This window comes from Spea bombifrons, chromosome 1, assembly GCF_027358695.1.
Source record: "Spea bombifrons isolate aSpeBom1 chromosome 1, aSpeBom1.2.pri, whole genome shotgun sequence".
In the NCBI taxonomy this organism is placed as follows: Eukaryota; Metazoa; Chordata; class Amphibia; order Anura; family Pelobatidae; genus Spea; species Spea bombifrons.
Window position 1 is genome coordinate 112661034 of NC_071087.1, and position 21724 is coordinate 112682757.

Below are 21724 nucleotides of genomic sequence, written 5' to 3' on the forward strand. Positions count from 1 at the left end.
ATATATATATATATATATATATATATATATATACACACACACATATATATATATATATATATATCAAATATTTCGTGATCGAACCTATTACCTATTTTGATGATCAAGTCCCTGCTGCTGCTTTATTATGATTATTGACTACAATTACAATAGGCAGATAATTAATTTGTAAGGAGTATAATGTGTTTTTAAATTTGTGCAACATATTAACACCAAGTCAGAAATCGAGGAGCAAGTGTGCTGGGCATTAATCCTTATCAAAAGAATACACTCTGCTAATCTGTTTCCATTCAGATGGGAGAGTGGCTCTGTTTACCTTGAGCTGACCTGTTCAACTTTACCCTCAAAATAATACATTTGACAAAATAGAAAAGGACAGAGACAGAGGAAGAGACAAAGAGAGAGAAGGAGAAGGAGAGCGATAGAAGGCACCCAGATAAAACCAATCTCCTGTGCGCTATGACGGTTTGATTATTTTATATGAGCCGGACCTGCTTCACTGTATACATTGCACCTTCAACTTAAATCGTTAGTGAATTCCATCGGCTGACATATCTATTTATACATCGTTTGATCTACCATATAGCAGATAGCGCAATAGTTCAAGGAGTTAAAGGGTTGGGGTCATCTGCTTGTGGTTTACATGCCTAAATCATGCGTGTAAACATTGCATCCATTTCCATAATATTTTTTAGAGAGAGCGCTCACAGATCCCATAGCGCTATTACAATAGTGGACAGAAAAAAAAATAACAAAAACATTCAAAACAGACAAAACATGAACACACATGAATTATACTGGCAGAGAAGGAGCAGAGTGTCCTGATCTTGGGAGCTTACAATCTACCCTGCATGTATGTTATAAGTAAAAAAAAAATAAGGCCGGGGAGGGAAATTTTATTTTGTGTTGGTTTTTGATGGAGATCGCTTAAGAGGTCTCTGGCACTGAAAGAGTTAATAATGGCAGGGGACTGATCTTAAAGGAGGACGGTGAATTTTAGCTGCTAGATGGGAAGGACTTAAAAGGAGAGAGGTGGATTAAAAAACAACATCAATGGCAACTGGGATGTACCGAAAGGAATATTCGCTATAAGCGAGGATGAGAGGTGAGTGCGAGTGGAGGCTTACTCGGAGTGGACGTGGGACGCAGTGAGTATGTGTGCAGTGCACGTTCAGCGCTGGTTGGACAGTAAGTAAGCACTTCCAGTGTGTGCCCCATCCACTCCCCTCCCCATCATTACACACAGCTCTGTGCAATAGAACAGCTTGGATTTCTCTATCCAACTCACACTGCCCTCCAGAGAGAGATACAGAGAAAGGAGAGAAACACAAGAGGAAAAAAGAGACACAGCGAGCAAGGCTCTCCGCAGCCCTCAGACACCATCGCCAGGCTGCCCTCTCCATAACCCTATCTCCACCAACGTGTCCCCATCGCTTTGTGGAAGAAGATTCTCCTCCATGCTGCCATAGATAAGAGCTGCCGGATTTATCTCTCCTTCTCTGACAACCTGAGTGTTTGCAGCGATCGGCCGTGGCCAGGACTGAGATCCCAGGCTTTTCTGGCAGCTAAATGTGTAGAGGCAAGAGAAAGGCGCTGCATTCCCCCCCGGCACATATTTAATCCCGATCGCCTTTATTACTGAATGATAGACTCTGATAGGGATTGTGCACTCATTCCATGGGAACGACCCAGGTCGGGGCACCCATTTTTGGGAAATCAAAGGACTGAACAATTATCCTTTCAGGAGGAACGGAGGGCCTTTCCCACAGAGACAGCAGGACATTCCCAGGTATTGTACAGCCTTAAATCCACGATCTCTCCCCTCTCCGGGTGAGACACACGGGAAACAGGGTACAGCTGTGGGCTTTTCTGGGCTTTGGCTTCATCACGATTTCTGCTGGGGGTTTACTGCATTCTAGAAGGGTCCTGTTTACCCCAAATTGCATTATTCCTGCTATCTTTCGTTACAAAGGCCTGTGATCAGGCTCCAGTTGCAAATAACAAATGATTTGCGAGCCTGTGTGTATACTCTTATTGATTATACATATATATATATATATATATATATATATATATATATATATATATATGCACACATTTAACTGTATACACTTACACATAAGTGCATGAATGTATATGTGCATTCACACAAAGATACGCGTTTGTAGGTAAACACAGACTTCTGATCACTGGACGACTATATGTCAGAATATTATTTTATGTATATGTAACACACACCTACACATCGCACACACACACACATATATAAATATGTATATATATATATATATATATATATATATATATATATATATATATATATATATATTGTCCCATACTAATAAATAACTACAAGGCCCAGTTCTTGCAGTTGGGTGCACCTGTAGAATAACAGTAACTCGAAGACCCAGACACATCCTTCTAATGCAGAAACACAATAAACCCGGAAACCAGTTGGATACCTTGCTATTACAATGTTATTATGCTGTGCATGTGATCATGGAAATATACAGTGTATATTTTCATGAAATATGCGCATTTTTTAAGTATATCAATATCACTAGTAAATGCAGGGGAGTTTGTTTAAACTACTTAAATTAAATTCCATCAATACAAAATTTTAATATATTCATGTCATATATAGTATAAACATGGGATTAAAATAAGCAAATACATTCTCTCATTCTCTCTGTATCTCTCTATATATACATATACATTTAAAAGTTTCTTTTTTGTGGTAAAAACGTTAATCGTAAATAGTATCATTGACTTTTTGTTTTGAATAAGTGTATTCCAAATATTAGTATCTTTAGGCACAGACACACACACACTATATATATATATATATATATATATATATATATATATATATATATATATATATATACTATATATATATATATATATATATGTACACACTATATATATACTAAATATATATTGTATATATGTGTGTGCGTAAAAATACTAATATTTGTATATATTTATATATTAGTTTAATACGGTTATGCATAATATTACAGTGTTGATATACAGGTTTAATTTCCTAGACGGCTTAAATGTAAAGATGAAATTATCTTCTATGAAAATATGTGTCGATGCTTTATCTTTTGGGGGGTATGCAGTTGAGTTTTGTCTTGTTCTGGAACAGCGTTAACAGAAGGAGAATCAGGGAGAGGTTAAAGTTGATGGGTTTTTTTCTAACTAAGGATTACTAAGTAACTATTGTGCATATTCAGTGAATCTAAAGAGTTGCAGTTTTTGAAGTGTACTGTGTATGAAGTGAAACTGCCCTCATACTTCATGGTTGGAATGCTAGTTATCTGTACAGAGGCTCATTGGAAGCAATGTCAGCTGGAAATAGTTTGGGATTAATTAGGTCGGGGGAAGTCACTGTGAATGTATATACAGTAGAAAAGTACATACACAATCCATGATGGGTTATTAGTAGTGTCCTAGTGCTTCCAAAAAATCTTATCTTTATTGGTCTTTTCAGAGGAGATAGACACGTTTCTTGTACCATTATCTGCAGTCCTAATTACAAAAATTCACTGTTATTATTACAGTTATTAATGGTAATTATTCTGTGCATTTATGTACGTTTACAGCTACTACGAATTAAATTATATATATATATGTGTGTATATATATATATATATATATATATATATACATATATATGTATACATATATATAGATATCTATATACACACACATACACACACACACACACACACAACTGTATAATGATATGGACATTTAGAAAATATATTTTATGTTTTTAAAGTTTGCATATACATGTTTTTTTTTACCACGAGCAAATACATTGTTTTAGTAAGAAAAGTGATCAGTAGATGCAACAGATAATCGTTAATTTAAATTATATTTATGCCAACACAGACAAGCATTTAATGAAACATGGACCCGGAATACCGAAGATCCGTATAAGGCTTGCACATACATATAACCTGTATCGTATTATATATAGTTCCTTACACTACAGCCTCGACTTTATAGTATGTGCGTGCTGCAGAGCAATATATAACAGGATGGCTTCTTTTCATGCAGGCTTCTAATCTAACATGGCTGACACAGAGGAGGCATATGGGATGCCTGATACCCCAGTGGAGCCAGACCCCAAGGAGCTGCAGTGTGATCCCAAACAGGACAGTCAGGTGGGGGTCAGCAGCAAAACCCCCACCTCTCCGCAAACAACCTTTACCCAGCAGGTAAGACACACATAGGGTAGCATTTGCACATATATAAACATTTGCATGCCTTCAGTGTATTATAAAAGTGGCATATAATGAACATTGCAGGGCATGATGATTTATATACCGATATACAAATATACAAAGTGATACATATATCAAAGCTAAAAGATATATTTACTGTAATGGACACCTTACATATGTTGTATATTAAGCTTCCCTTTACACATGCGTTAAACATCTCTAATTGCAATATTATATTTTAAAGTTCGAAAATTTGATAACCCTATAAAAAAATATACAATATATGATAGACACAAATATGCACTCAATATATATAGGTGGGAGATGTCCTGAAGATGTATACTCACTAACTCACTCATGTGTACTCAGTTATTAGTTTTAAAAACATACAAACTGCAAATATTTGAGACTGAATTAAACACGTGTATTTTAAATAGAAGCTTATTCTATCAGCCAGTCCGAATTCAATCTATGCTCTCCTTGTTTCATTTTATATTTTAATATCCAGTTCGTATTAAATCAGGCTCATTAGTATGTCTATAGATTCCTATATAGTTTGCAGCAATCCTACAAAAAAGAAACATGACTGCAAAAAGGCGAATATTTCCCGGGTAACTTTCCAAGAACATTACCAGATTATCCAAATATTTTACAAATCTCAAACCTGGTTAAACCCACTTAGATAATTTACACAAACCGTCCATAAATTACCTATATGTATAATATAGGCGCGTGTTCTTCAATAAGTACACTTTCATGCCTTTTATATAACGGGAACAGATTTAAAGCTAATTATGCCACCCTTAAAATTTTTAAAATATATATATCTGTTGTTAAAAACAGTTGGAGTATTTTCCTAACATCTGTTTTTATAGGTTCTGGATGTTTTCTTCCATATAACTCATGCGATTTCACACAAACTTAGATGTTATATTTAATATATATTACTTACCAGTATGTACTTTTATTTTTTATTTTCTAATTATATTCAAATTAAGAACATATTTTTATTTTTGGACCTATATTAGAAAAACTTTTCAAAATCTAGAATAGAAATACCTGGTTATTCCACAATAATTAAAACTGCTTTTTATACCAGTTTTATACAGAATAAATTAACTTTGTAAAGTGATTTTTGTACATTGCATAAGTTGCATTCAGGCCTCTAGAACAGCGATTTTTCCCTGGAATTTAATTATAAGATATTAAAATGTGAAATAGCGAATAGACTTGCAATAGCTCTCCTAAAGACATAGTTTATATTAATTGTTTTTAACACACACCCACATTTTTTGAAACATAGGGTTGCTTATTGCAACATCGATTTTCTCTTAATAATACACATTTCTTCACTTGTAACGAACATCTTTACGGCTTTTCATTAGGGTATGGAAGGCATTAAAGTTTTTTTACACGAAAGAGAGCTGTGGATGAAATTTCACGAAGTGGGCACTGAGATGATAATTACTAAAGCTGGAAGGTAAGACGATCGTTTTAGATTGTTAGATCTATTGTTACAATTCTGCCACTTTTAATACCGGGTGCATCCTTTAGAAATCCTTTATTAATCACATGTCCCAGCCAATTATTTTGTTCATTAAACTGGCTGTCAGGATATAATAAATATGAAACTAACTCACAAGGGTCTTTCATATTTCTAACTGTAAATGTAGAAATGTCCCAGGCTGGAATCCAGTGCGGGGAAATGTTTGTAGGGGGGAGAGAAAGTAAGATATAGTAAGAGAGAGAAAGAGGAGGGAGTGGGGAAACTAGTAGGGAACAAAAGCAAATTTGGTGAATAATTATTAGCTGTTGTAAAATAGATCATAAGCTTTCCAGGCTGTCTAGTTCTCTTCTTCAGGCATACTACACAATAAGTAAATATACGATTTAGGAACGAAAATATTGGGAATGAGAGACAAAAGAGACCAAAGATCTATGAAAACAAAGGGAAGAAACAGTAAGGGTATGGAAAGTGTGAGCAAAAAAGATTTAAAATATAGAGCCAGCAAATAATGAAGGGGTGGAAAAAGGGAGTCACTTTATGAAGAAAATAAAAGAATTAATGAATATTAAAAAAAAAAAACAGAAAAAGGAAAGCATTGGAAATTTTAAAAATAATAATTAAACAAACATAATTTGTATGTAATATATAATCTAGTAACCTCTAGGCCAGATGAATTACTGCAAACCATGAAGAGAAGAGGGAAATAGAAAGCATGAGTTAACAGATGAAGGCTCCAGAGCTTATTCTGGATCCTGAAGTCTAAAAGTCTAAAAAAGACTGAGGTCTATCCCAAGAAATTCCAGGACACAGCAGATCGGTGCTGGCAGCTCCTTAGGTTCGTGATAGATAGGATTTATCTAATAAAGATATTTCACTCCACCACTCATTTTACAATGTAAATGAATATATATGTGTGCGTGTGTGTGTATATTTATATATATATATATATATATATATATATATATATATATATATATATATATATATATATATATATATATATATATATATGTGTGTGTGTGTGTGTGTGTGTGTGTGTGTGTGTGTTAATTTACATTGTGAAGAGTGGCAGTGAAATTAGATTAGATAAATGCATGTGCTATATATATATGTATATATATATATATATATATATATATATATCTATATATACACATTAACACTTACATTTATCTTGTAGGTTTAGTAGCAAAAACATCAAACACAAGTTTTAACGTTTACAAAAGAAAACCGTGTGCGGTGTTGACAGAGGTTTAAAAACCAGATAGGTAATTGAAACTAAAGGTTGTATATATTTAATACGGACTGTTGTGATTTCTGTATTTCATTAATACATATAAATTGCAGACTGATGTCTCCTTTGATCTATTTATTATTAACCTATGGCATGGATCACACCTCGGCTCTCATCCACAGTCAGTACGGGAAATCGCGGTTATATACATATGCGAACAAAGATGGATAAATACATATATATATATATCCAATGGATGTATTTATATACATATATACATCCATTCTAATCTATGGAGTTTACGTATAGACTACAATGCATTCCACAATTATATTTTTAATAGTACTATAGACTATTTATTTCCGAGGTAGCAAACCAGTAGTTTGTTGGATTACTGGGACGGCAACTCCTATTATCCACGACTGGGGAGCAATGTATTGCCCCTATAATGAATTTAGTTTAGGCCCCATGAAATATTTAGATTGTACTAATGGATTAATTGTATGCTGTAAAATAGTCACATTATACCAGATTATAATCAAAAAATATGACATTATATATAATCTTTTGGTACTGATAACATATCCTGCTATATCTGTTGGATTTCAGCTGGTGTGCTATCTACTTTATTCATTGGTGTTATAAATATAAAAGAGTAATAATTCTAATAATTAAAGGAAGGTTTAACATTTAACATTGGTAGACCTCTGTAAACATTGTATATATATATATATATATTACACGCGTAGTGTTTGCATGTATTGCTGTGTACATATACATGTGTATAGAGTGTACATGCTTTGGTGTTTGAAGTATGAATATGAATATATTTTTAATATAATATAATATATAATTTTAAAATTATGTTTGAGGTTTCAACGGTAAAGTTTATAAGTGGTTAAAGCGAAATTTCTATTTAAAACTTAAAAGTACATTTCGACGCAAAGGTTGTGTATAAAAGCTCAGGACACTGAAAGCTCAGGTGATAAATTGGACTCTCCAAATACTTAGGCATATCTGGTTTCCTTTGAGGAGGAAAAATAGCTTTTACTGCAGTTTTGTTTAAAAGATAAAATAGCAGTATTACTCTTAAACTCTGTGCCAAAACCCAAAGATATATACAGAGGGACACTAGGGCCTCCTTGTCTAAACAGCGTTAAAAAATTATACCATTCTACTATGCATGCTCGATTATTTTGATTCTTTGAAGTGTGTGCAGGCTGTGTAAAACATTTTAAAGATAGGTACAATAATACGATAATGCATACGATATCACTACCAATCTCTATGCATGTATGTTGTGGATACATGTATGTTGTGGATGCATGCAACACTGTCATTTTTAATATGACATTTAATATTATTATTAACAAATATTTATGTGGGTGATTGGTCCCCATTTATGATGTCATTGTACCACTTTTCCATTCCTAACTTTAATTGGCTGATTCCAGCAAATATACTTGCAAAACAATTTATACATACAGTTACAATGTTTCTAGATTCCCTCCTGCATTTGCACCTGTGATTTCTTTTTAAATTACCTCTAATGAACTGTATATTGAGATGGATTTTAGCACAAGATGGGCATATGCATTCCTCTTTCATGTAGTCAAGGCCACAATGGTTGAAACCTAGGTTAGGGGAACCTAAATAGTAATAATGTATCATAAATCTGAATTGTATTAAATCCCTCCAGTACAGTGTTTATTCTGTAGTTATTGCTTATAATTACTATTACTGATCTCATAGACAAATATGATTCATTTGTGAACATTTGTATATAATATAGCCTCCAAAATACTCATACCACTGTGTGCAAATATTAGAGAATTCTTATGTAGCAGGCTCTGTTAATTTGAGCTTGTCATGGGATTGACTCAAAAGGGACTGTATGATGCATAATGCAATGTGTAAGGAGACTTTGGAGAAATCTGGCTGATTTAACTATACATTATACAGGGCCAGCCAAGCTCTGCCTGCAGCAGAAGCTGAGGAGAATAGCAACATAAGTGACAGGGCCATGTTTAAAAAGCGACTCTGGTGCAAGGTTTGAAAAGCAGTCTTATCACCAATGGTACAATCAGCAAGATTGTTGGTATTGGTTGCTAAGACAATAAAACTACTTTTAAAATTGTGCACCAAAATCATGCCTTGTACAGAACCCCTCATATATCACACAGCATTTCATTTACATTTAACTAATATTTAATACTGATGTTAAAACTTTCACATTTATTTTCTGCTGTGCAAAATCTGAGACTTGCTATTTTGCTATGTACATGGATGTACTGTGAGTATATATATATATATATATATATATATATATATATATATATATACACACACACAACTTTCAACATGAGCATACAGTATCATTCTAATGCAGGCTACTCCGATGGGTCATGAGAAATTTATTCCCTGGGCCCTGTGGCATCTAGTCCAACCATTGGAATAGGGCTCCAACATATAGGTATAATGTATAATGTGCTGGATAGACCAGCACTTTTTAAGTGTATAATGACAATTCATCTTGTTTACTCTCATAAGTGTGTGTGTATATTTATATAAATTTGCAACTTAACAGTTTCTGTATAGTTTACGGTTATTTTCAAAATGCATATAATTGGTAATCATATGTTTATATCTATATTATCAGAAATTGAAATATTTGTTTGTTAAATCAAATGTTGTTTTCACATCTGTAGACTGTATTCATAATGGATCGACCAGATATAGCAATTTGGCAGAATTCTGGTACATTTTAATTGGCATTCTCTCCTAATGTTTACTTATATCCAAATTAAATGAGTACATTGTGGTTTTACCTAATTTAACTAGGCCAGAATAAGTCAAACTTGGGGGAATGGGCAACTAAATTAATTGAAATTAATTGTTATTAGGGGTTAGGCATAGAATGTATAACTTTTTAAAATCTCATTTTTTACTGTGGTCTAATTGAGATTTTATCATATTTCTGGGGGATACATTTTTTATGGTAATAAAATTTGGCCCCAACTTATCTGCCCTTTCTGCAATTAACCTAGGAATCACCTAGATTTGCATTTAAAATATTTTGTCCAGTGTTTCTAATAAATTTGTATATAAACTGTGAATGTAGTAGTGAAGTGGTTCCTGAATCTGCTGAGTTAGGTATGTCAATGGGAAACGTGTAATGTGACTGCTTATATGGTGGAAATCAGAACTGAGAAACTGAGTTATAAGCAGTTGAAAAAACAACTTTGATGGTCAGTTAATTTAACATTTGGTGAATATAACAATATTGTTTTATACCTATGAAGCAGTCTTTATGGGGAATGTTAAAAACAATGATGCACATATTTTTGTGTCCTTTTTGCTATGTTTTAATGTAGACTAGTTCTCTAGAAAATGGGGTTTGCCCCCAGATAATTTGAGATTTTTGTGATCTGGAATTATTGAGGCTTTTTGTTAGCATTTCCAAGACTGTATTGTGTTCATGATTCTTAGAGTAAGATTCACAATAAGCTTACATTGTACCGTACTTGTACATCCTTTTTAAATGTGTACAAGTTATATTTCCTTGACTATGACTTGGAATCCTCAATCAGGCATGTGGGGCAATAAAATAACTAATATTTGGTACAATCCCACTTGTACCAACATGGACTAAGATAACACCAACCAACATGTATGACATGAAAAAACTTGCATCTGTCCAAGGAAGGCATGATCCACAGGTTGTCCTCTTCTTTGCATCAAAAGCAAAATAATCACATCATCACGGCTCCTTTATAAAAATAAATGTATATGTTTGTGCCACTGGCTGGACCAGTCTCATTTTGAATTGCCCAACTACTAATTAGCAATGCCAGCTTGAGATTTTTAATATATATTATTTTATCACTTGGCATCACCTGTTCTTAGCTTATTGACATATCTATAAAGATATGTGGGCTATGCTAATCATTGAACAACGATCACCAACTCACTTTTATGACATCATCTTATAATCTACACTTCTCAACCACCAGTCAGGTGCATATCGCCACTGGTAAACGTGTAATGTTATATCCGTGCCACATTTTCAAGCAGACCTAGCTCATTTGATCCAAATTCACAGAGTGCCTAAGGTGCCAGACAACACACACTTGGTGGCACTGAAAGAGTTAAAGATATATTGCTATTCTTATATGAACGAGTACAGAACATGTTAAGGAATATGTTATGTTGTGTTATTTAGGTGATGATATCAGTATAAATTAAGCTGTCTAAAGTCTAAGTAGGTCTGCCAGAGGCAGTGCTTGTTTGTGATGGAAAACTATTTTTCATCATCATTTCATCAGAGCATTTAGTGAGTGGGATATTTGGAAACTTGAATTCACAGTGGGAAGAAATGAAAGAATAAAAGTTAGTAATAGATAGGACCAAGGGAACAATGTGTCTGCCTTGTTTATCAGTAGTGAGGGTAACATGAAATAGTCCATCTCAAAGCAAAGCACTAAATTAATTCCAGTTGATAATTGTGGTCTAGCTCAACATAGACATGCTTAAGCATGACCGATCATAAAAACATAAGAGGATATCTATTACGTTAATCTTATTTTGATATAATGTCAGACATTTTACAAAAAAAACTAATGATTTTATGGAATGATCAAATAGTCTACAAAATATTTGACCTGGATGAAATGCAAGCTATAACAAAAGAGGCAGTTGGCAGAGATGTAACTGTTCACTTGAATATTTTTCCATTACGATTCTTATTCTTCTTATATTTCTATTTGTGATCCTCACTACCCGCATTAATCCAAGAAAGCACATGGGAGGCATTAGCCCTGTCTTCCGCATCAGCATATGTTCTATTCTGCCCCAAAACAGCGACCGTTTGTCGAACCTTGTATATTTAAGTGAGATATGTTTGTGAATTTGTTTTGAAGCAAACATCTTATCACTCCAATGCAACTCTCAACATCCAAAAAGTCAAATATATTATATCTTTTGCTCGCTCCCATTAATGCATTTCGAGATGTAATTGTCTCTTATTGTTGGCACTATCCAATCATTAATGATATTCTGATATTTTTTTTTCTAAGCATCTTCATAAAAAGCAAACAGTACAAGAGGGCTGATACTTATACCCCTCCATAAAAAAGTTGTTCTTTTGACTCAGGCAGGCTAGTGCCTAATATGATTGCTTGCAAAGAGTCCTTTCCTGACACAGATAAATGGCAGTAATTTGAGCCATGCTAACACTGACAGTACTGAGGCCATGCAGTCAACATCTTCAAAATTCCCTTTCATGGAGATAACGGGTAATACCTTCAACACTGAATAAAGAAGCGATTTATCTATCCCATAGTGTAATGGTAGCCCAAAATACATTTGGGCTTTAAGAAAACTTTGTTTCTGTTGTGCTGAACCCTGCAGTCTAATCTTACCAGTCTTGTGCATCGAGACGTTCATTTGCATCACTGTCGACTGAACAAACCCAGCTGAAATCTTAGAGTCTAGCTAAAATCGTGGTTATGATATATTTTATATAATTAAATATAAACATTATAGGTAATTAAAATTATAGAAATGGCATTATGCGTGGAGGCTGTGGAGCCTCGGGCTGCTATACATGTGAATCTGGGGGACTGTAAAGAACATATGGACAACACGGGGGTCCCAAGCCAAGAAAGCACACAATGAGATCGACGTCTGCAATCCATCAATGCACCAGCCACTGCCCTGTCTGATATATATATATATATATATATATATATATTAAAATACATGTCTTATTTATAATGCGCTACTTTAACAAGTTGACAAGGAACATTATCAAAAAGATATATATATATATCATGGCCTCCTACCTAGTGCTTAGTGCTTCTATTACAAACACTCTACAGGGCACAAAGGCATGTCTCTGTCCACTGATATGGCACTCTAGCTTGTTTAGATTTCTAGATTATCAATGGCATGAAGCGGATGCAGCTAGGGTCAATGCTGAACCCATTTACTGGGCATATTTAATAAATGTTTCCAATGCCTGTGCAAGCAAGCGCTTTATGAGCAGAGACTCAGCACTGCCAGTTGATTAGAGTGCAACATTTCTCAACTAACACTGGATGAGTAGCAGAGAACAGAGATCAGTTAAAGTGTGTATGTCGCTTTTTCAAAACCCTGCTTTTTACAGTCCAGTCCAATAAAACTTATGACATTTTGTTTAGAGCTTAAAATAAGCGTACTTATATGTGTTAGAAACCAACCTTATATGTGTACAACCAGGGCAAGCATCCTAATTTCCTTTTCATGGGGTATATGTGATTACTCTTCACCATTAGATTATCTCTCTTATTGTTAAGTTGTTGATTGGTCCAGGCAGCCTGTGTAAGGCTGGGGAGAGAGGAAGGGAGAGAACTTCAGGACAAGAAGTTGATTAGATATCCTAGTTGTGCCACTTTCGGACGCACATGGCAGTTTTCTCTGTGGTAACACATCTCGAAAACAATCACACTGATGGAAAGACAGAACGGCTATTTAGGTCGTTTTGCTAAATGCATTTATATATACTAAATATTCTGACGGGAACAGGATATTTATATTCCCCATTGAGCAAATTCAGCTACCGTCTATAAGCACTGAACACAACTGCTCCTTTATGGTGGCATGGGTGGGAGCAGTCTTAATGGCCATTTTAGTTATTTTGGTAATTAAACAAATCTATATGCATCTTTACTGTAGTTTAATCACACATTGCTGTGAAGTAAGAGACGTTAGGGAAGGAAAACAAACATAGGGGTTTAGATTCCAAAACAGGTTTGCTGATCTGTAAAAGTTAAGCATACTATGGCTTCTCATTGAAGTGCTTGAGCATAACATTGATTTATGAACTGTAATCAACATCCATAATAATCAGCCTTTGGAAATATGCGTAGTTATACTTGGTACTTTTTTACTTTGCAGTCCATTGCTTTTTTTTCTTCGGTAAAAAACATTCAATGTTATTTCGTGTACATTTAATATAACCATAAAAGATTTGTTGGCATATATGTGTCGTAAATCCACATTGAATCTCCAGCACTGGAATCCTTAATGTTTATTTGTACCATTTCAGAACAATGAATAGTCCATCTGTACCGGTATGGACATTATGGACAGGGAATGAGATCATTATATAGGGAGAATACAGCTGTTTTATTCATGTGTTTTTGGTTGGGCAGTGATGCTATAAGAAATGAAGGGCTAGTAACAGTTTTTATCCTCTGTAGCATACATAGCCTCAAAGGATAATTATGTGCTAAATTGTAAACATCTTACACATTTTGGTTAAGCATTCCACCCAAATCTAAGAACAGCAATCAATATCCATCTCAGTATGTCTTTTATCTTAGTACCTTCCCATCTCTGTTTGCTGATCCAATGCATTCCTATGTGTTTTTTTTTTCTGTAATTCCAGACGTATGTTTCCCAGTTACAAGGTGAAGGTAACTGGTCTCAATCCAAAAACAAAATACATTCTTCTCATGGACATTGTGCCAGCTGATGACCACAGATACAAGTTTGCAGACAACAAATGGTATGTAAATGTCATGAGTGGAAAAAAACACTAATCCTGTGTATTTGAGATGATCATAGTGAACTATTTCCCTCTGACAGGGGTCCTAGTCACTGTGGCAATGTGTGATTTCAAAAGGACAACCATATATGTCTATACATAGAAGGGTAATCTCTAAACAGCACAGTACAGATAGGACACAACATTATGACATGCACATATACAGACATATATAAATACATACATAAAGGTTGTTTGGTTGATTACAGACCATTTCATGACAACTTTATGTGAAATTGTCTTGGAGTGACAGGTGAGCTTACATACATTATTATTACATATAGTACTAAAACCTTATATTTATTTGCTCTGCGTGTTTGCAGGTTTGGAATGGACTATTTTTTTCTACTCTGTAAAATGTGGCTGAATTCAATTCTGTAGCCACTAGCCATAGGGTATAAAATATGCCTGAGTGCAAAAAACAGGCCCCTTTCACATATAGTAATGTTGTTAAACTTACTTTAAACTAATATCAAACTCTTTATACAAATGTTAGTAAGAACATGTAGAAGTTGGGTTTTCTGATCTAGCAGCGTAAATAATTGCAGCATAGGATAAACAGTTAGGGGCAAAACATTCACTCCTTTATTGTTAATACAGTCAGGCTAACTCTTGCTTGTATCATCCCGTAGGTGCCAGGTAGATCAGAAAAGTGAGTGGTAAGGCCACACAGTAAATACAAACTTCCAAAGGGGGGGCATGATTTGTAAGAGAAAAATACTTTGTATGTAATTATCAAGTCTGAAACGTTTAGTCCTAGAAATGCGAACATGGCAATACAATCAATTACAACATAATCCGTAACAAAGTGTTAATGTTCCTTTAAATATCAGCCATGTGTTTGTTTTATATGATAAATTTGCTGCTTAGGTTTGGCTCTAATTTGGTGAGCTTTCCATGCTGCATATTTTGAGTTGAAATAATGCTTTACAGTAGCTGATTACTTGGTTGCTGCTCTGAAAGTTTGCAAACGTGCACTGATACTTAGGATTGTTTTATATTACATCTTGTTCTACTTAAGAGTGGGCGTTCTGAACATAAACCGCAGTTTTAAAGATGTGTTTTTGGCCAAGTAGCAGCAAAACATTTTCTAGAGTAGCTGTTGACGGGGAAAGGCTTCTGAGGGTAACTGTTTACTGTAACTGGTGAGGTCTATAATCAAAATCACACCCCGCGGGCAAAGTGTGCAAAGCAGATTGGGAACACAGGAAACCGGGGCAGAAACAGATGTATGTTTGTTAAAGTGGCATGTATTTATCATGCATGTATTATCCTTTCATTGAGCCCAAACATGCAGATACTTTCTCTTAATTAAGTCTTGCCGCAATGAAACAAAATTCTAGTTTGATGAAAATTAACCGGTATGCTCAATTAAAAATACACTTTGAGAGTTAGTGATTTAAATTGCTTTTACTCTTTACAAATATAAGTAAACATATTCTTTAATAAAGGTGTACGATTGTAATAGAATGGATGACAGAATACCATTATGTAGAATTTATATAAACCACAGAAGTCAATTGGCCTAGCTCAAAGGTGGCGTTACTTTAAAAAATATATATCTTTGACCATAAAGTATACTGTAAAATTCAGTAAACATACCTGGAGATTGCTATTGGAGGCAGTCATGTGGTATGTGAGCGTAAGTCACCACTGATAGCTTTATGACATCGCTTTATCTCCATTTACCTTGATTAGTCAGCCATTAAGATCAAGACACTGAATTATTACCAAAATACAGTGGGTTAAGGACTTAGTGTAGACTGGGACAATAATTCTTCAAACATACATGGAATAAATAAGCAGATGGAAGATGTTTTGTATGTTGCGGAAACTAATTTGAAACGGAATTTTTGAAATATGGTTAAAAGCAGTTTATTAAGTGGTTCTACAAATAATGCATATAGCGGCTAATCCTCTTAGATATTACAATACTAAGGTGTTTTGCCAATAAGTATAGATAGGGGCATTTTAGCACAAGTTAAAAATGGAGTCTTTGGTTGAATCTGATACCTTTTATTGGGTCAACATAGGAAAAGGCTGTAAAGTTACTTATGCTTTTGTGACCTCAGAGATCCTGAAACCGTATGCAACTTTATATCTTTTTCTATGTTGGCCCAATAAACTTCAACTAACTACTCCAAGCTGTTTTGGCCAAATAGCAAACGGCCCAACAAAGCACATCCATTTTTTAAGTAATTGACCACTTTGGTTTTGGGCTTTAGATTTTGCATGTTGTTGCAGGTCAGTTACCGGAAAAGCTGAACCTGCAATGCCAGGCCGTTTGTATGTTCACCCTGACTCCCCTGCTACAGGAGCACATTGGATGAGGCAGCTGGTGTCGTTCCAGAAGCTGAAGCTCACTAATAATCACCTTGATCCATTTGGACACGTAAGTACTTGACTTAATATTTAAGAACATCTACTAGAATACAAAGTACATTTTACCTGCAAAGAAAGTCAACTGTGTGTATAACTTCCTCAAGAAAAAGCAGCTCCTTGGCATTTGTGATATTAGAAATCTACCTGTGTGTCGTGACTGGTATTACTTTCTTTCCTGCTTATATGACATCTTTGCAATATTTGGCTAAGAAGCCCCTATTAAACAAACCGCAAGTCCCTTTGCATGTAAAGTGTTCTTCAGTGAATCCATTTACAGAGCTTATTTGAGGGACATGAAGAAATTATATCCTAAAGACCATAAAACAACACACGTACAACCAAAAGAAAAGGAATAAAACAGCCAGTTATCACGAACAGTCTGATCTTAACAGTTAATTATGACTGTCTTAAGCAGAGTTGTAATATCATAGTTGCATCTATCACTGAAAAGTTTTTATTGAAGCAGCCAATCAGTGGCAAGAAAGCACTCTCATTGAAATTTTCTGCGCATGTGCAAGGGGGTCTGAAAAGACCCCCATCAGCAGCTTACTGGCAGTACGTTTATCACTTGCATGGTATGTTTTTTCTCTCGAAATTGCTGGGGTGGGAAACATGGCCAAATGGATATGGGGATAGCACAAAAATGTATATGGGCCATGCAGGGATTATATGTGTTAAAGTGCAGATGATGGTTGGACTGTCCCTATAACCCGCAACCATATACAGGCATACATTGAGGTTTAAAAATAACATTTCTGCTATCACCGGACCCTTAATTATAAAATACACTTCTCTATTTACACGTGGAATCCCTCTATATTGATATGTGACCGACACTGCCAGTGAGTAGAAATTAATCTTTTAAATAAATTAATTATAGTCACTAAAGCATATGTTTGTTGGATAGTTACAGTTTTACTCATTGGCTTCATTATGCATTACAAATGCACAACATGTTTCTCCTGTAAGAGTTGATTTTGAACAATTACTTTAACAAGTGAGGAGACTTATGACATTTTAGTGAACGGATTAGGCAAATCTAACTCACAGCAGAAATGCACCTTGGTGTTGGCCCTTAATAATGTATACTGAAGCGAGTGAACTGAAATTACACCAGTCTTGTGCAATTTCCAACTTAAGTAAATAAACCCTAAGACTATGCAGTATGTTTGTGATGTTACATTACCAGACCACACAATTAAACGGAAAGCATGTTGCTGCTTTCAAATTTTTTCTGCAAGGGAAATTTACCATACTGGTTGACTATAAAACAAGATCCTGTTTAGGTATTTTGTACTACAAAATAATATAATCCAACAAAAATAACAAAAAGCAACTCTACTGCATAAAAAAAGCTCATAAACTAAATAAATATATAAAAAAGGAAAAAGAAATACAAATATACTGCAAAATAAGGACTTAATTCAAATGGTGATACCCCCCCCCAATAGTCATAGGAGGAGCTGTGGGAATTAGTTATAACTACAGTTATGGATGGAGGAAACCACATGTAAGAGACTTCACTAAAATGATTTGACACTGATATTTATTCAGAGCTTAGCGGATGTGAAATTTCCCATATGAGTTTGAAAGAAGGATAAACGCACAGAATGTTTTCTTTTCACTTGTAAAAGTGGAACTGAAGCTTTAATCGCCCCGTGAAGCAGAACATAGCAATGCAGTGCAAAGGTTCCATCTGGCACCTAAGGGGTTACTCAGATTTATTTTTGTGTAGAAGCCAGGAGGGGAGATGGTAATTGTCAGGAATTACTGTGCAAGCAGCGTGCTGGTCACATCCTTCCATGGCCCAGTGCAGAGAGATTTCAGCAGCCAGCGGGTAAACTTCGTGATCAGACGGTGGTTAACGCAGGTGATGCCAGTAGAGGCAGAGATTAAATCTCACTCATACATCAGTGGATGAATGAACAGGGCTCTTATGCACACACTGCTGTTTGGCAGGACTGTGCTCTGCGGCTTTTCAGGATTGATGGAATGGTTATCTTGGAAAAAAGCAGAAAGAGAAAGTAACTGAGGGGAAACACACAAGGGGAGGGCTTCTGGGATTTAACCATCATGGAAGCTTATATTTATATATGTGGACGGAGCTAGATTTCTGAATCCATTTCTTTTCCTACTGAGAGACCTCCTAAAATAATTTCAGGCGCAGTTCTCAAGTGTCAGCATCCTGTTGTAAAATTTTAATGAATTTATTTATAAAAAAGCTTTTTGGTCACCATGTGATGTTCACCTCTAATTTCAGTTACTACTGAACACACAAATATAGTCAGAGGGCACAAGGAGGCAATTGCCCTCTTAGCCATTTGGATCTGAATATTACAGGCCAGAAGCTCATTTTCTATTAGGGTGCGTATCACTTGAAATGGAGCTACTGAACTATCTACAAAACATGGTTTTAGGCAACATTTATACCCAGACTAGAGCCTTTCTGTGCTATTGTAGATGCTTTATTTTTGGGCCACTTGGATGAGTCGTCATTGTCATTGTTGCGTACCTCATGTCCATAACTATCATTTTGGGGACAAAAATCATCCAAGGGAGCTGGTTACATAATAAATATAAGTTTGTTATATATTTTTTTGCCCATTGTACATCACTATGTAATATAACAGAACTACCGGTATATCACATCAATCAGTAAGCTCGCAAGGGCATGGCCCTCTTTTTCTTTTGTATCAGTTTGTGATTTTCATTTATTTCACTGACTATATAAATAAATGTAATGTGATGTAATAATAATTCAGGCAGATATCAGTTTACTAGTGATACAACACAACATGAAAATACCCTACACTTCTGGTTCTCCTTTGTGTCTACATATGAAGCCAGAACAGGAGCCATTCGAAAACAGAGTAAAAATGTATTTTTTTTTCTTCTTATCAGTATAATATTGCATATACTGCCAATACTACAAATGAATGTCAAACTACTGTCTTTCTTGTCAGTCCCGATACCCACTTTTCCATTATATCACCCCTTTATATCAACTGTTCTCTCATCTGGTCCCGCGTTACAAACTTCTTTGAAGCCCTTGCCCCACGTGACTACTTCTCCTACCATTAACACTTCAACTAGACCAGACCAAACAAGATCTCACACTTTCCATTTTTGCATTAAACTATTGTATGTATATAATAGTTCCTGCCAGCCCGTCACCTTCCTTTTCCTTCAGCTGGACTTTGAACTGTTATACTGGCCAGCCAAATTGGTAAAATTCAGGAAATTGTGAATCACAGTGAGAAAGCATGAATAATTACATCACTCAAAGAGTGTTTATTTTTTTTTAATCTGCTAAGAGTGGCATGGATGGGGGCTGCTAATACTGTCTCTTATCTGCTAAATGCTGCTTGTGAGCACTCTGATAAGGGAGAGTGACTTTGAATGTAACCTTGGAGTTCCTGGGCCTTTCACATGGAGATATCATTTTACATGTACTGAGGACACGCAACACTACACTTAACCCTTCAGCACCTGATTAACCCCTTTACATAAACACTGGATTTTGTTATATATACACAAGGGAGTCCAAAGGAGAGTGACGGTCTGAGGTCATTTCATTAATTAAATGCCTTGATGCCTTCAAAGGGCAAAAAACTTACAAAAGCAGACAAAAGGGACAACTTGCTTACTAAAACACAAAATATTACTTTGCAATAAAACCAGTTGCATAAAACCATAGCATTCATATTAAAGGTTTTTATTAATAGTGAACAGTAATAAAGTCATATAATTTATAATGAGCAAATATGAGGTAAAGAGGGACTTGGAGGCGGAGGTTAAGAAGTCGTAACAGTCATATTTGAAGATATGAGGATGAGTATATTCTGTACACTCAGTAACAGAAGACATTAAAGCCAATAATTATCGCAATAGTCTAGATAGCAGGTCTAGGAATGTCCACGTGCTAACTCATCTGTGGTGCTTAATCCACACACCTAACAATAGATGGACCAAAGACACTAGCATTTTTTACTATCAGCACAGGCAGACAGATATTACATGATACAATTAAGGGAGAAACAACAGGAATCTGGAGAAGGGAAACCATTTAAGCATGGGCACTAGAGAATAGTTTTACTCTTACTTGTTGCCACAATATTTTTTTTTTTTAAATATTCAATATTACAATATTAGATTGTAATGGAAAGGGAATAATGTTTTTCTTAGCTAAGACCTAATACAGCGACAATATAAGTACTACTATGTAGGTGAACTATGTAGGTAACGATTTTAAAAAAATATAAATAAGTTCTATGAAATATTAACATGTCCTGTATTGGAGAATTCCAAGCCCTCCAAGCCCTGTATTGTAGAAATCATTATTTCTTAAATACACATATGTATCCAAATAAATTATGAGCTAGGTTCTATTATCTGCCTTGGCATGTACTTTTTTCCCCAGCGCAAAGTAGCAAATATGGAAGATTCAATTAGCAGGAATTTATCTCGTAATAAGTATGTAGCCCAGCATCTGACCTTTTTAGGTAGCGAATTGTCTAGATAAGGCGATTTTGATCTTGGATCAAATGTTTTATGTCACTGGCAGACAACCTGTGACTTCACAATTACATTAGCATGTTTTTTAAAAACAATTTCGCAGATCCAATTGTTTTAATCACTACATCTTTTTATTATTTTATTAAGATATGGCATATGTGAGGGCAATGAGAGCTGATACCCAATGACAGTACACTGTGACCACTTATGCCCTATGCAAGGATTGCCTGGCCACAAAGAATTTACTAGTCATTAGCGAAACT

At 35.1% G+C, this 21724-nt stretch overlaps 1 protein-coding gene across 1 annotated transcript in view; it reads left to right on the forward strand.

Annotated features, from left to right (window-relative positions):
* The first annotated feature begins 1744 nt into the window (after positions 1-1744).
* TBX5 (T-box transcription factor 5) overlaps positions 1745-21724 on the forward strand; it is a 30396-nt gene continuing 10416 nt past the window's right edge. Inside the window, exons 1-5 of the mRNA XM_053457089.1 lie at positions 1745-1789; positions 4069-4229; positions 5621-5715; positions 14406-14525; positions 16809-16956. Coding sequence (XP_053313064.1) covers positions 4083-4229; positions 5621-5715; positions 14406-14525; positions 16809-16956 — 510 coding nt within the window. The 5' untranslated portion in view covers positions 1745-1789; positions 4069-4082. The remainder of the gene's footprint in view (positions 1790-4068; positions 4230-5620; positions 5716-14405; positions 14526-16808; positions 16957-21724) is intronic.